Consider the following 15,066-nt stretch of genomic DNA (forward strand, 5'->3'; position numbering starts at 1 on the left):
AGGTTATTACTAGTTTGATGGATTATCGTATGTATAGTGACCTAAGTCATGTGTTTGAAATGTGGCTGGGATCTATAGGAAAAACAGATGCTATCCAGTAATATATTTACAAAAGTCCAACTTAATGTGTGTGATAATGATATGATATGGAGTCTGAGGGCACTGGATGGGAAGTAGAAAAGCTGAGGAATGTCCCAGCTTTGTCTCAAAATGTCTTCTTTAACCCATCTAGGTAAGTTTCCTCATCTGTACAATGAGGGGATTGGACTATAGTTTCTGAGGCCTCTTCTAGCTCTGAAAAGTTAAGACTCTACCTGAGAATGGACATGGGTTGTGCCTTCTTGACTTTGGAAAATGGCACAGACCATTAAAGGACCCTCCAGATTTCTATGTCTCTTCTTATCTTTGGGTTCAGGATATAACTGTATTCAATCTTGTGGTGGAAAACACTTTTTCAAGAAACGAACTATATCTTGCCATGAAACGGGATAAATGGTTAATTTGGTGTAATGACATTAACTCGTGTAGGTTGCTTTGTTCTTCAGGATTTTATTCAATCATTAGCTCGTTAGACCTCTAGGAGCCTGTGCGGCACCCTCACACTAACCGTCTCCCCGGGTTCTGGTTCGGGAGAAGCGTGATCTTCCCGCTGGGACCCAGTTCATCCCTGCGGCCTTCTGGGGAGGTGATGGCCTAGGGAACCATTTGCCTGTCGAGTGCACACATCTGGACAATTCTCTCTGGCCGAGCAAACATACTGCTCTCAAATTTTCATCTGCATCAGTGAAAAGTGAGGAGCGGCCCTCTAGCAAAATGTAACTGTGCAATAATGTAACAAAACTGGCTAATGGCACTTCGTTTATTACAGGGCTAAATGCTCATTATTGTTTGTAAAGAATGAATTTATAACCTTGGCAGAGTTAAGTTTATACATGATTGATTTCCATTTACAAAGGTATAAAGTCCTTGTTTTCTTGTCAAGCTTTGACTTACAAAACTCCCGTTTTCTTCTAGCTTGGGGGGTGTGTGTGTGTGTATGTGTGTGTGTGTATTTAAGAGAATGTTTAGTAACTAGATGGGGGAGAAGGGAAATAGAATTTGAGATGTGGAAGAAGGGGAAACACATTTCAGAAATTCTAAAACACAAACAAATAAAACCCAAAACACTGAGGGGGTGTCACAGAAGGTCTTAACAGGAAAGACCCACACTGTAAGCTCCTGTTTTTATGTGCTTCCTCCAGGAGCAGAAGAGACTAGAAGGACTGGATTTTTGTAAGGAAAGGAGTGTGAATCTGGAAATTCTTAACTAAAATTGGTGTAATTTCATGCTGCAAAGAGGCACTTCGCTTATGCAATTGGAATAAAAATAAAGTGCCTACCTGGGTGTTTCTAGGGTAATTGTAGGCAAATGAGACTAATTAGAAGCCTCTGCAGTCTGTAATTAAAAGCTAGGAAGTAACTCACTCTGTGATAAAAGATCCCTGGATGTTTGGAAGAGTCACACAGAAAGGACCCAAATCCTTCTTAGGGGCTTTTACTTACGCAAGGCCAAAGTCCCTGTTCTATGGGGCACGTCATTTTGAAAAGCGGGGGATAAATGGATCCAGAGCTTAGTACTCAGATCTAGCCCCTGAATACACATTTGGGACAATGAGTATGGGAAATAGGGAGAGGCAACATTTTAGTACCAGTTCTACTTGGAAAATGTCATTTAAATAGAATGGGAGCTTCCGTGGGGCAAGTTGAGAAGCACAGTTGTCTCCCACATCTGCAGGGGTAGGTTCCAAGACCCTAGTGGATGCCTGAAACCAAATCCTATATATATTATGTTTTTTTCTTATTCACACATTCCTTTTCACTTAAAGGAAGCACTGTACAGCTTCTCTCTGCATATCCAAATTCCCAGCATCACTGCTCTTGCGCTTTGAGGCCATTCCTGCCATTCCTAAGTAAAATAATGGTTACTTGAACACAGCACTGCAACACCATGGCAGTTAATCTGATAACTGAGACGCCTACCAAGTGCTAATGGGCCGGTGGCATATACTGTGCGGATACGCTGGACAAAGGGATGATTCATGTTCCGAGAGGGGCAGAGTGGACGGTGCAAGATTTCCTCACACTACTCGGAACAGCGTGAGATTTTAAACTTATGAATTGTTTGTTTCTGGAATTTTCCATTTAATATTTTCAGACCACAGTTGACCGTGGGTAACTAAAACCATAGAAAGGGAAACCACAGATAAGGTTGGGGGACAACTGTACTTTCAGTTGGAGCTAGAGGAAAAATTGAGGCACTTTGCTTAACTTTTGGGGACAATTAAATTCTAACCCTTTCAGGCCCTTCCTTTAGACCAGGTTCTTATTGGGCATGGGAGAAAGTGTGAAATCAAGGGAAGAAAGGGGAAGGGAGGGAGCAGGAAAGTTCACTTTGCTGAATAAAGAATATTTCACATGATAAGTCTGCCATATTCTTCCCCCAATCAATTTGATTGAAAAGCAAGAATACTACTTTCTTAAACACAGTTCATCCCTAATTTGCCATGACAATATAATACAGAAAAAAGAACGCTCCCTATCAACGTAAGCCTTTCCAGGATGAATCTTTGGCAAAAATGGAACCTGCAACAATTCAGATAGTGTTTTCTTTCAACCAGGTTCAAAAATGAAGGCTCTGAAATTTCCAAAAGTTTTAACGTCCTCTTGTCTCTCCTTAGAGTCAGGCATTCAGAGGTACGGGTTGGTTCTGACCACTTTGGTAGAAACAGTCTGAAGATAGACATGAGTATAAAATACTTTGCCGTTTGGCTAATTTGGTATAGATTTGTAAGGCTTGGGTAAACTGGTAAATTAGTAAATTTCTTAAAATAATACAGAGGCATGTAAGACACATAGGTAGAACAGCGCCTCAGAAAAAGGGGTTAGTACTGTATTCCCATGTTTTGGAAAAGACATGAAGTAAGGCCGCCAGTACAGGGACCGAGTGCGTCTTTTGGTTTTCCTGCCGCGATTTCCCATCAGCGTCACGTTCACGGAGGGGGGATGCAAGGCAGTCCTTGACTTTGCTTCCGACGTGGCCAAGGTCACTGGCTGAGGCCCCGGCCCGCATTCCCTGGAGGGAGCAGTGTGCACGCTCGGGCTGCTGGGGAGGTCGCGGCCGGGGCTGGGGGTGGGCTGTGCGCGGCAGGGCTCGAGGGGCCGAGAAGCAGCCTCTGGGTGCAGGGCTTCCCTCTGGTCATGCCCTCCTCGTTGGCTTGGGCTTGGTCGCAGAGGCTGGCTGCCAGCGTCACCCGGAGATGGGGTGGAGGCGGGCCTCAGGGCGCCTCAGATAATCGAGCAGCAGCCGTGACACTCGGAGCAGTGCTGCTGCTTCTTCTTGGGGTGGAAGATGGTGAGGATGGCTTCGTCGAACACCGCTTTGAGGCCTTTCTGCGTCAGCGCCGAGCATTCCAAGTAGCACTGGGCTCCGATCTTAAACACAAGAGGGGAAGGCGTGAGAGGGGACAGGGAGGCCCCGCGTCGGCCCCTGCCGGGCCGAGCGCTGCTACAAGCTGCCTGGCCGCTGGGTTGGATTTTTTTTCTTTCTTTTGCATTTTTGTTTGCTTGTTTGTTAATTCTCACCCCAGGATATTTTTTCCATTAATTTTATTTTTTATTTTTTATTTTTTTAAAGAGAAGCGGGGGAGAGAGGGAAATATTGATGTGAGAGAGACACATCTATTGCTTGCCTCCCACGCCACCCCAAACCTGCAACCCAGGTACTTGCCCTTGACTGGAAATCGAGCCCATGCCCGTTTGGTGCGTGGGTGGGTGCTCTAACCACTAAGAAGACAGACCAGGGCTTCCTTTTTGCATTTCATTTTGCCTCTGCTATCCTGATTTATTTTATTTTGTTTTTTATTTTTTACTTTCTGCCATTAACAATAAATGACTATGGATCACTTTGGGTGAGCAATAAATTCTGAAAGTGATCTATAACCACTTATTCCTAATATAAGAATGTAAAAACATGAAAATGAATAGAGGATTGTGATATGGTTTCAATATATTTTGTGAACACTAGGGCTGCCTGATGTTGGTTTTAGCATCCTCTTGTTTGTATGCAGAATGTGTAAGTTTAGTACAAGCGAAATGTATCTACTCCTTCTGTACACAGTGCAGCAGAGTGTCAGCGTGGTTTATAAAACATATAGAAGGAGAGTGGTGTATGGTTTTACAGGTTATTCTTGAATAAAATGCACCTCCGATAAGGTATCTCTCAGCAAGGTAATAGCCAACTGATGTTATTTGTTTTTTTAAATTAAAAAAATTCTTTTTTTAATCCTCACCTGAGGGTATTTTTTCAGAGAGAGTGGGGGGGGGGAGAGAGAGAGAGAGAGAGAAACATCGATGTGAAAAAAACACATCAACTGGTTGCCTCCTGCACTCACCCCGGAATTGAACCTGGGACTCCTCAGTCCGCAGGCCAATGCTCTAACCACTGAGCCAATCTGGCTAGGGCTTTTTTTTTTTTTTTTAATATGATTTTATTGATTTCAGAGAGAGAAACGGAGAGAGAGATAGAAACATCAATGACGAGAGAAAGTCATTGATTGGCTGCCTCCTGTCCTCCCCCCCAACTGGGGATCGAGCCCGCAAACCAGGCATGTGCCCCAACAGGGAATCAAACCATGATCTCCTGTATTATAGGTTGATGCTCAGCCTCTGAGCCATGTGAGCTGGGCTGTTTTTTTGTTTTTTTTTTAATTATTCAAAATATTACAGATGTCCCCTTTTCTTCCACTGACCCCTTCCACCCCCTACCCAGTCCCTTACCACACTATTGTCTGTGTCCTTGGGTTATGCACATATGCATATAAATTCTTTGGTTAATCTCTCCGTGCCCACCCACCCATCCACAGCTATTTTATCCACTCATCTACTGATGGGCACTTGGGCTGTTGCCAGATCTTAGATTGTAAATCGTGCTGCTATGAACATAGGGGTGCATATATTCTTTCTGATTAGTGTTTCAGGATCCTTAGGATTTTTTTTAATTAAAAAATTTTAATGTTGACATTATTGCTGGTGTTCCCCTTTCCCTCTCCCTTTGTTTTAAGAAACTTTAGAGGCATATTTTTCAGCAGTTAAAAAACCCAAAGCATGTAAAAGTAAAAATCACAAAATGCATTTATTGACAGAGACACCTCCTTGTCAGTAGATAGTCTATTCATATTCAGATGATAAAATAAGTTTGTGCTTGCTTAGGGCCTTGTTTTAAAGCTTTTAATGATTTCATACTATGGCATATTTGATAATCACAGAATCCCCCTGAAAAATACAGAAATTCAGGCCAGAGCAATAGGTTCTCATTAGAAAAACTGTAGGGCAGAGCAGGCCATGTTTTGTAGTAAACTTCATGAGATAATTCATGAGAGGGAGACCCGGGGTTTTATGTGCTCACAGACTCAGTATGAGCCAACAGTTTGATGTGGGCCTTTTAATATTAGGGACATATGGGGAAATGCTTCTATTATGTGCCTCACATTATAAGAATAACTGAAGAATTAAAGCAGGTTTAGAAGAAGGTGGCTGAATGGTGAGCTCTTAGAACCCGTAGCAGATAAATGACTAAATCAGGGTAGAAATACTATATGCCTATTAGGGCCAGTAGCTTATGCAAATGAGTAAAGCTGGGCTGGTGCCAGGCAATAGGGAGCCATGGAGACTGTGGTACGCTATGAAGTGCCCACCACCTCTGGAGTTGACAGTATTACTCAGCTTTAGACAATTGTTGCCATGCAGGAACATTGTTGGTTCATTATTGCCCAGCTTTGTAGCTTTCAAGAAGAGTTCCACATTTGGATTTTTAGTTAATATTTACCAACTTTTAAAATGCTCTGCCGGCCAAGCAAAACACTGACATGGGATATCTTTGGCAGCAGCCAGCCAGTTTGTAACGCGTGGACTAAAGAAATTTGTGGTTTAGCTTAGAATAGAGTGGGAACAGTCCCAGGAGTTAACATTCATTAAGGACATTCAAATAGAAAGTGAAAGAACTAGACTAGAATCTGGGTCTCTTTTCTGTGTGTTCTTTGCCTTGTTCCATGACAGTAACTGTGACCCTTATCCCTCAGCTTCTCTGTAAGAAGCTGGGCAAGTAGACAATCAATGAAGTGAGGTTGTCCACTCATTTGAAAACCCACAGATATAAAAGCCAAGCATGAAATAAAATTTTTCTAATTGGGCCCAAATATTATGCCCCTTCCTTCCTTCCTTCCTTCCTTCCTTCCTTCCTTCCTTCCTTCCTTCCTTCCTTCCTTCCTTTCTTTCTTTCTTTCTTTCTTTCTTTCTTTCTTTCTTTCTTTCTTTCTTTCTTTCTTTCTTTCTTTTCTTTTTGGTATAAAGAATGGTTACTGCATGAGCCAAATTGGGCCCAAATATTATGCCCCTTCTTCCTTCCTTCCTTCCTTCCTTCCTTCCTTCCTTCCTTCCTTCCTTCCTTCCTTCCTTCCTTCCTTCCTTCCTTCTTTCTTTCTTTCTTTCTTTCTTTCTTTCTTTCTTTCTTTCTTTCTTTCTTTCTTTCTTTCTTTCTTTCTTTCTTTCTTTCTTTTCTTTTTGGTATAAAGAATGGTTACTGCATGAGCCAAAGGAAAAATACCCAAAGAAAAGATATTGGATCTTGATACATTGTATGGCTTTCATTTGACCATGGCTTGGCCTTTGGATTACAACATAATTTTTGTTTTTTAATAATGAAAAACTGTTGGATGCAAGAGAGGGATGAAAGGTAGATCAAATTTTCCTAATAATGTCATTTGTTACATTTTGGGATTGTGTCCAGTGCTTGACATGAACACGTGTGAAAAGCCCACTACTCTGGTGAATGTCTCCTTGTAATGTGCTAGCTCTTGTCAGTCATCCTGAAAAAAATACCCAGAAAGTGCTGTGGGGCCATTCTATCTGGAATACCTCCCCACTAGTGATCACAAGCCTCAGCGGATTCTGGAAATCCAGGAGAGCTGGGCAGAGCTTTGCTCACACACAGGGTTCTGGGCCATCTGGTCCTACAGGATGGGCCAGTGCCCTCTCTCCTTGCCCTCCCCCCACGGTGCTGCTGAACATGTCACAATTTGCCTTTTGATGGTGCAGAAGGAGCCCAAACTTGTCTTTTCCAATTCAGACATTTCTGAAGATCATGAAATAGTAGATGAAGAAATTACTGTGTCACTGGGTTACTGTAACATTATTTTGACCTCATAGTTCTAGGAAAAGTAGCAGGCAGATTTTGGGTGTGATTTGGGAAATGTGTGTGAGAAACAGAACCCAGTTATGAGATGAGTATTGTCCACCCTGTATCAAGTGCTCTGAGGGTCAGAGAGAAGAACTCATCCTGGTGCGAGGAAAAGGCACAGCATTGTTATAGGGATTGCTAGAAACAAACACAAACAAAAACAAACACACTCCCCCCGAAAACAAGAAAACCCATTTGTACCCTCGCTGGGAAATGGAATGCTCTCTCCAGGAAATACTGCTTTTCTTATGGCAGCTACTGCCCCCGCCTCTTGGAGCGAAGGACCCGCACAGCCAAGTGCGTAGAACCAGCCTGTACGAGCTCAGGATCTGCAGGCCTTGCGTAGACACACGTGTCAGCCATCCGGAACATGCCTCACCAAGATTTACTCTCAAGAAGAAAAATAGAGATTGAGGAACGTAAACCGAGCGAACACTTTTCTAATAATTTTCTAATAGCTAAAGTTTACTGTCTTGAAGCTGGGACATTCATTAGAGGTGTGCAGAACATAGACGCATCTGATAAGAAGAAATTGAAAACAACGAACCAACCCACCCACTGCAACTAATCAAGTGGAAGAAAACCTGTTCCTCCTTCCAGGCTGTCCTTGCAGAGGTGGGACAGGTTACCCAATAAGGGAGTGTGACTGGAAGGAACAGACAAAGAGGTGTCTCCAGCGGTAGGCGTGTCTGAGAGGGCACACATTTAACAACAGCTACAGTTTGCTGAGCTAGACCTCGTGTTAAATTAGCTGATTGAATCATGCACAAGAACCTTACGGTAAGGCTGTCACCCTCCTCACCTGCAGCTCAGGAAAGTGATGCCCAGTGACGTTAGGGAACCTCCCTCAGGCCAAAACTAAGAAAATGGTGGAGATTTGAATTTGTCTGCTTCCAGAGCTAGAGTCTTACCCACTCTGCTGGGCTGTCTATAGATGGTGTAGGAAGTGTGGCTGAAAGAGCAAAAGTAATGAACAAATGATGAAGCAAAGGAAAAGTCAGGCCTTTCCTGTCTGTGGAGAGAAGAGAAGAGGTTAGTGGAATAGAGAGTAGGCTGGAATATAAAGGAACGGCTAAGAGCAGGGAAGCTCTTTAATTTTTATTTAAGAATGTGAAAAGGTACACAGAGAGGGCACCTTGAGAGCCAAGAAAGGGAAAAGAACCTAATGGCTGGCGTGACAAAGTCCATCTCCACAAATCAGTATTATGATCAAATTACTGAAGGAGCAAAAGCGTTTCTAAGCTCGATGCATTTGCTGTTGATTTTTTTCAAGACTATGGAGAAGAGATTGCCAGCTCAAGGGTGGATAATGTGAGTGCGCTGCTTGAGTGTAGGTAATATGGAGTGGTGGGGACTGTGGCAAACTGAAGGCTGCACATCTTGTCTAAAAGACTGTTTGGAAGTTGTAGTCGATCTGGAAATGCTGGCTAGTTTTGCCAGACCTGATTTTTTTTTTTAGAAGCCAGAAATGGGTCTATTTATGTAAAGTTTCCAAATGGTTCAATGTTGGCTACTAAATCACATGAAAAATTCCTGTGTGGACTGATCAAAAGATTTGGCCCATCCCTTGCCGATGTGCTCCTTAGGTGTAAAGGATGCCTGTGCGTGCACTGGTGCCCCATGTGAACATTTTCTCCCCAGTCTCCTAGCGTCTTATCCTTGAAACCTGGCTCAGAGGGCGACTGCTCCAAGGAATTTTCTCTGGCTCTCTCTCCCCTGAATGTACCCTTCACTACCTCCCCCCGGTACTTCGCACACCGTGGGCATGCTTTTGTTTGCCGGCCTCTCTCCTCTTCTAGCCCGTGGGCCTTTCGAGGGCAGGGGCTGTGTCTCCCTCATCTCTGTAGCGCACACCTCAGTGATGAAGTGACAGGTTTCAATGACAATAAGATGAAGAGGTCATGGTTGGCATACAAATGGAGGGTAGCGGTGACTTTTGCAGTCAGGAGGAGAGTATGAAAGCCTACAGTTGATTAACATGGCTGAACATTGATTACAGGGGTTTTGCAGTAATTTTGCTGCTTTAAGCCCTACCAGTGCCTGTTATAAACCCAGCAAGAAAAGGTGCTAAAAAAGAAGTGAGAACAATAATAAATAAGGCACAGGGCGAGGAAGATGGGAGGAGAGGGCAAACAGAGGCTAAAGACTGAAAACGGAAAAATGGTAAAATGTTTTATCAAGGACTACCTAAGGAAGTCTGAGCTTAGAAAATCACGTTTAGGTTGTATCAGATGGGACTGGGAACGAGCGTGCGCAAAGAATTTTAATCTTAGAGCTGAAGTGTGGCAGAGCTCGCCGCACAGACTGGGCACTGGGTCAATTATTGTTGAATGAATCTAGCGACACGGATGTGTACAAATGAGCAAGAAACGGGAAAAGTAGACTGGAGGTGAAAACACAGCGATGCGAGGAAGAGAGAGGATCGAACACGCACGGTCACAATGAACATTTATTATAAATTGATAGAAAGCATTTATGTAAATGTGCTTGACTTTGGAGTGTAAAGAATTGTAAATATGTATGATATAAAGATGTCCTTTTAAAAAATAAAATGCCATTTGAGAGCAAAAGGAGATGCTAGATGAGAAATGCTTTGGAAAGTGCAAAGTACTGAACAAGAGGAATCGGATATGAAAAATCTGAGCTTGCAAAGGGTTTACGTTATGGGAAGAGTATGCCCGACACAATACGGGCCTTCGGCATATAAAAAAGAGGCCTCGAGCCTAAGGGTTTCTTTTCAGATTGGAGGAGGGGGCAGAAGAACATGATAGTTGAAGCCCACTGTCATCTCTCAGCTCTGGCTCCTCCTAGTGGTGTGACTTTCCTCTGAGTCTAGTTTTCTCCAGGAAAGTGGAGATAATAATATACACACGTTAGGGGGTTGCTGTGAGGATTAATGAAGACAAGGCGTGTAAGGCTTTGGCACCAAGCCTAGCACACTGCAAACACTCCGTAAATGCCAGCTGTTATTATAAACTACTTGACAGGAAAGTCAGGGAGCAGAGAAACTTAAAGCATCTCTATAATTACACGAATTGTGATGAAACAAGTTAAACTCTTGCTTGGTTTTCTTTTAAATTGGATTTTGTAAGCTAACCATGACTTTCTCTGTATCTGAGAGCAGTTGCTAGGAGAAACTGGCAAAAGGCAATAAAGTGGTGAACTCAGCCATTGTTCCTAAAATAAGTATGAAATGAGATGGGAGGCTTTGGAACGACTTCTTTTCAGAGGGAAAAAACAACTTCCCAAATGAGAAGTCAGGGTAGGATGCCGATGATGGTGGGAGACAGGCCTAAAGCAAGGGATGCAGACACCGTGCTCCTGCAGAACGCTGGGGCTGAGCCTCCGGGACCTTGTTTTGAAAAATGTACACAATTATTTATGGAGGTATATATTTATGCACTGTAGGAGGGTCACTTAAGCTGGGTGTTTGCGGAAAACATAGAAGAACCTATAGACATATATACCCATTTTACAGGAGGAAAAATAAATGGTTGGAGGAGACAATTTACACAACAGTCAGGTGCACAGGTGTGACGTCCACAGAGCTGGGATAGAATTGATGCTATTATCAGCTGTGTGAATCAAACATGTTTACTTCCTAAGGCTCTGTTTCCTCATCTGTAAAGATGAGACAAGCACTATCTGCTCAGGAGATTACCACAAGGCTGACATGAGACAGAGCTTGTAAAGTGCAGCGTGTACTAGGAGCTCTGAGACAGGCTCCCGCTGGTGGTTCCGACGTTACGGTTCAGAGGTAGGAAGCATTCCGTCTCGCAAGTATCTGTGAGGCTTTCTCATGTATCACCCCCATAAAAACGTAATTTTGTTGAATTGATTTCTATTCAAGAGTATCGAATTTCGTTTTGGTACCTATAAGAAAGCTTTAATAAGAGGAATGCATATGCTGATGTTAATGAAGCATTTGTGGTTAATTTATCCTGGATCACTTGAAGGGTTTTGGGTCTCTCTCACATTGATGTTTCTTTCTCTCTGCCTCGCCTCCTCCTTTCCACTCCTAACTCTGCTTGGGGCATGCATTTTGCAGGGTTAGTGTCTTTAGAAAGTAAAAGAAATTTCTGAAACATCTGGCCTGGGTTGATGGATTTATGGCTAAATCAATGAAGGGTGGATTCAGGTTATGAAAAATGATTTATAACCCTTCTCTTGCATAAAGTACCTCATCCCCTTTGTCTGTTTCAGGGTCTGCCTCTGCACACATCTCGGTGGGAATTGGGAGACAGAGGTTTGGTGTCATTCCCCTCCCCCCAAATTACTATTCATGTTAAGCTCTCAAGGATGAAGAAAGGCCGCCCTAGCCAGTTCAGCTCAGTGGTTAGAGCATCTGCCCGAGGACTGAAGGGTCTTGGGTTTGATTCTCGGTCAAGGGCGTTTACCCCGGATCCCTTGCCTGTGTGGGAGGCCACCAATCGCTGTGTCTCTCTCACATCGATGTTTCTTTCTCTCTGTCTCACCTCCTCCCTTCCACTCTCTCTAAAAAAATCAATGGAAAAAATATCCGTGGGTGAGAATTAACAAAAAAGAAAAAAAAAAGATGAAGAAAGGTCTGTGAGAACAATCCCAGCTGTGAGCGAGTATCTGCAGCTTGGATCCTCCAGCTAGTTACCTTTTGGTCTTTGTGACTCTCCTAGATGCTGTTTGTGACATAAGCCAGCCTCTCCAAGTGGCCATGCATCATGTGCTGAGAAAGACTGAACAAATATAACCCTGCCAGATGCTTTACCTAAGTTTCTCCCGAGAAAACCACAAAATGCCTTTTATGGGGTCATTTAAATGAGTTACACTGATAATAAGCAGCGAGATTTACAAATACATATCTAATGGCTCTCTTTAGTCATACTAAATACGGCAAATGGGTATTCTAGAGGTTGCTAAATCAAATGCTAAGTGCCTCAGCCGTTTGAAACTCACCAAGTGTCTTTTCTAATGAAAAACATAATGCTGGCTGACTAGGCTGCTACCCAAATGGCCCCTCCTGGCCCGGGTGGGACGGAGGGGGAGTTCGAAGCCGAGAGAAGATTCTGAACACGACGCACTTTAAGCGCAAAAGCCTGCGTGGCTCACGCATTCCAGAGCCTACGCCAGACTCTTCCCGGCATATATTTAAAGTTAAGTTCAAACCCGACCCTACCGCTTTTGCAAGCTTCACGCCGTGCTCGTACGTGAGAGGCTTCTCTTTCATGTACAGCAAACGGGCCAAGGTTTTGGGGTCATCACGGAGATCAATCTGGCAAAAAAAACACTTGTGATAAACATTCTCTGTTCAGGCAGGACCAGGTATTTTAAACTGTGACATAATGGAGATATTTTCCCACACCTTGACATCTATCTATGAAGATGCCAAATTTTCTTTATGGAAGCACACATACGTGCCCATATTATGTCTGAAAATTAAGTGACTTCTTTGTAAATGTATACATCAGGCTTTCCTGGTCCTTTCCCCTTCAAAGCCATTACTCTGGGAGCTGAGGACTTTCTCCAATGAGTCTGTGGCTGTCTCAGATGTTTCTGAAATTTCCTATTTATTTCCAGAGCATTCTGATAGGGCAAACAAGATAATCGATCAGTCAGGGCCTTACAGTGAGGCTCATTTGATCCCAAATTACATTATTCATTTTTAATAGTTTATTTCTTGGCAAAATAGATATATTTTGGTTTTTTAAAACCAATCTTTACCCTCAAAGAGATGAAGATTTGCCACGTGTGAGAATATTCTAACGAATGTGCTGCGCGCTCTCAAGGCAAATCCTAAAGAGTGTTAAGCGTCGATCTTTTCAAAGGCAGACCTACTCTGAAAATAGCATGTACGTTTGGATTAGGTTTTATAATTTAACTGAATATTTTAATTGCTTTACAATCTCAGTGTGTATGAGAACCCACGCATACATGAATGGATGTGAATGTGGGCACGTGCAGGCTTGTGTTTTAAACAAAAACTAATATATTCACATATGAGGGTCCCATCGATAAGCACATTGTGCAGCTTTACTGATTTGTGTAGTTTTTTGGTTTTTGGCCTCAATTGTTTGACTTAGTGCTCAAATCATAGAGAGACCAACTGTCGTCACACGTCCCCTCACATATTTTGACCCCAGGAGATCCCATCTCCATCAATATGGCCAAACATCATCACCTGGAATCGAGGCAAAGGACTTCATTTAAACAAACAAATAATTAGCTGTCAGAGCAGAAGCATCCACTGTATTATGATTTATGAATGTGTTAATTACATATCCATATCTTCTCTAGGAAATATTTTTCTGTCTTTATTTATTTTTAAAATTTCTTTTGGTCAAGCGGAATATACCATGAGAAAGAGCAAGCAGCCCATGTAACAGATAACAACAAAACCCTTCAGTATTTTTCCTCTCTATGTCTTTGGGATAGTAATTTGGGTTTAATAAAGCAAAGAACAAAAGCTATTTAAAACTATAAAAAGTTGGAACCATATTTAACACCTTTGTGCAATTACTGCTGGAAATTCAAACAATGGAAACTTATTAGCTCTCAAAACACTTCAAAGGCTCTCCCAGCCGCAGGTCTGTTCATCTGGCGTATCTGTCTTCACTCTGTTCTAAGACTGGAAGACCACGGGCTTAAAGGGAATGGAGTGAATTTCTGTCTTCCTTCCCCAGGAGAGTCACCACGGCGTTCCTGTCACAATGCCACTGTTTACTTTGACATTCACACCTATTTTGTGACTTTCAGACAATCATGGATTTTAGATACAAAAAAGATTAACTGATAAGTGTAACTGACATCCCGCTTCATTCCTCTGGCTCCCAGCTAGAGAAAGGTGCCGATTTCAAAAAGTACTTAGTTATTTAAAAATAAAAAGCGGAGAGATTAATTTTTAAAGGTCACAAGAATTCTTTCTGCTCCACATTAAGTAGCTCTCTTGTCTTTTCAACTCTTGCTAAATGACGCAGATTTTAAGAATGGCTGCTTGTAGGATTGATCTGAGATTGTCTTCTATAGTGTTGGGTAGAATAGGGTGTTGGAGAGACACATAAAGGGTCTTCCCTTTACCTCCCCCCACCCCCCCGCCACCACCCGCCTGTCATTTTACCTGGGTCCCTATGAGGACGTAAGGCACGTGAGGCATGCAGTCCTTCAGCTCCGGGACCCACTCCTCCTGGACGTTGTGGTAAGAGGCAGGATTTACCACTGAGAAGCAGATCAAGAACACATCCGTGTTGGGGTAGGAGAGAGGCCTCAGCTGGTTGTAGTCCTCCTGTGGGAAGAGCACAGAGTTTGAGAGCCTGGATGAGGCGGTTCCCACTGGCAAGGGAGCCACGCGGGCAAGATTCCACTGCGACCCTGTTCCTCCCCCTGCCCCGGAATCTAGAAATAAAGGAGCCATCAGTTAGGAAAACACCTTTTTGTTGTGTATGGAGATTATGAATTGCTCCCGTTTAAGATGAGCTTTAAAAAATATATTTTTAACAGCTTTAGTGAGATAATTTACGTACCGCAAAGTTCACCCATGTAACGTGTATAATTCAATAAGGACGATTGCAATGCTGCTATCACATTAGAACTGTGTTGTATGGAATGTGGATTTAAATCAGTGGGCCATTGGCCGAGGCACAGAAATTCTCTCCTTATAAAATTTTTAAAAATTGCATTCGAATTTAATTTAAAAAGCTAGTTTAAAAAACAAAGTTGTTGCCAAACCAGATACCACAATAGTTGAAGAAATATGTCGCGTGAGGATTTAGAGTTCAGAGTTTGGGATTTGTTTCTAAGTCTACCTAAAGACCATAGTGTGG

At 42.8% G+C, this 15,066-nt stretch overlaps 1 protein-coding gene across 1 annotated transcript in view; it reads right to left on the bottom strand.

The window, feature by feature from the left end:
- Positions 1–1,033: 1,033 nt before the first annotated feature.
- Positions 1,034–15,066, bottom strand: part of RHOJ (ras homolog family member J) — a 73,537-nt gene continuing 59,504 nt past the window's right edge. Inside the window, exons 3-5 of the mRNA XM_087819991.1 lie at positions 14,364–14,528; positions 12,426–12,521; positions 1,034–3,471 (exon numbers count right to left, since the gene is read on the bottom strand). Of these exons, the coding sequence (XP_087676117.1) occupies positions 3,325–3,471; positions 12,426–12,521; positions 14,364–14,528 (408 nt within the window). The 3' untranslated portion in view covers positions 1,034–3,324. The remainder of the gene's footprint in view (positions 3,472–12,425; positions 12,522–14,363; positions 14,529–15,066) is intronic.

Source organism: Miniopterus natalensis, chromosome 1, assembly GCF_054644295.1.
Source record: "Miniopterus natalensis isolate mMinNat1 chromosome 1, mMinNat1.hap1, whole genome shotgun sequence".
Taxonomy (NCBI): Eukaryota; Metazoa; Chordata; class Mammalia; order Chiroptera; family Miniopteridae; genus Miniopterus; species Miniopterus natalensis.